The sequence below is a fragment of the Herpailurus yagouaroundi genome, unplaced genomic scaffold (assembly GCF_014898765.1).
Source record: "Herpailurus yagouaroundi ecotype Mexico unplaced genomic scaffold, PumYag 197, whole genome shotgun sequence".
Classification (NCBI taxonomy): domain Eukaryota; kingdom Metazoa; phylum Chordata; class Mammalia; order Carnivora; family Felidae; genus Herpailurus; species Herpailurus yagouaroundi.
Window position 1 is genome coordinate 7,079,196 of NW_024412428.1, and position 555 is coordinate 7,079,750.

A 555-nucleotide genomic window follows, 5' to 3' on the forward strand; every position below is an offset into this window, starting at 1 on the left:
GCGGGGGCTTGCGAGCGGGCGTGCGGGGCCTTACCGAGCAGCGGCAGCCGGCCGCCACGGCGCGCCCACGCCGGCATGGCCTCCGGAGCCCGGGGTCCCCAGGCCGCGCCGGCCCAGCCCTGCGATGCCGCCCAGAGCGGCGCGCCCCGCGCTGCAGGTGGCTCGCTTAAGGATGCGCGTCACCGACCGCAAATTCCCTCGGACTGGTGCAAAGTGGAAGGGGGGAGGATCCCTCTCCCCACCGGCAGGGGCCGAGGCGGGAGCCGAGAGGTTGGGCCGAGGCGGGGAGCCGGTGCCTGGCGCAGCGCTGCGGCCGAGCCCACGTGCCCGCCGCGGTCCGCAGCCCGCGCTCCGCGGCGCCCGGGGCTCCCCGACTGTGGCGGGGGAGATCGGGCGCGGTTCCGCCGGGGAAGTGGTGCGGGCTCCTCCGCTCTGGGCAGGGGAGAGCTGCCCTCTGTCCCCGGGAGTCCCCGTGCCCTGTGGTTCGGATCTCGGAGCCTGGGGACAGCCGCGAACCAGAAAGCGTCCTCCTTGTGCGCGGGGGGGGGGGGGGGG

At 77.3% G+C, this 555-nt stretch overlaps 1 protein-coding gene across 1 annotated transcript in view; it reads right to left on the bottom strand.

Moving 5' to 3' along the window:
* Positions 1 to 202, bottom strand: part of FLT3 (fms related receptor tyrosine kinase 3) — a 77,539-nt gene extending 77,337 nt beyond the window's left edge. The window contains exon 1 of the mRNA XM_040448108.1: positions 35 to 202. Coding sequence (XP_040304042.1) covers positions 35 to 77 — 43 coding nt within the window. The 5' untranslated portion in view covers positions 78 to 202. The remainder of the gene's footprint in view (positions 1 to 34) is intronic.
* Between the last annotated feature and the right edge of the window lie 353 nt (positions 203 to 555).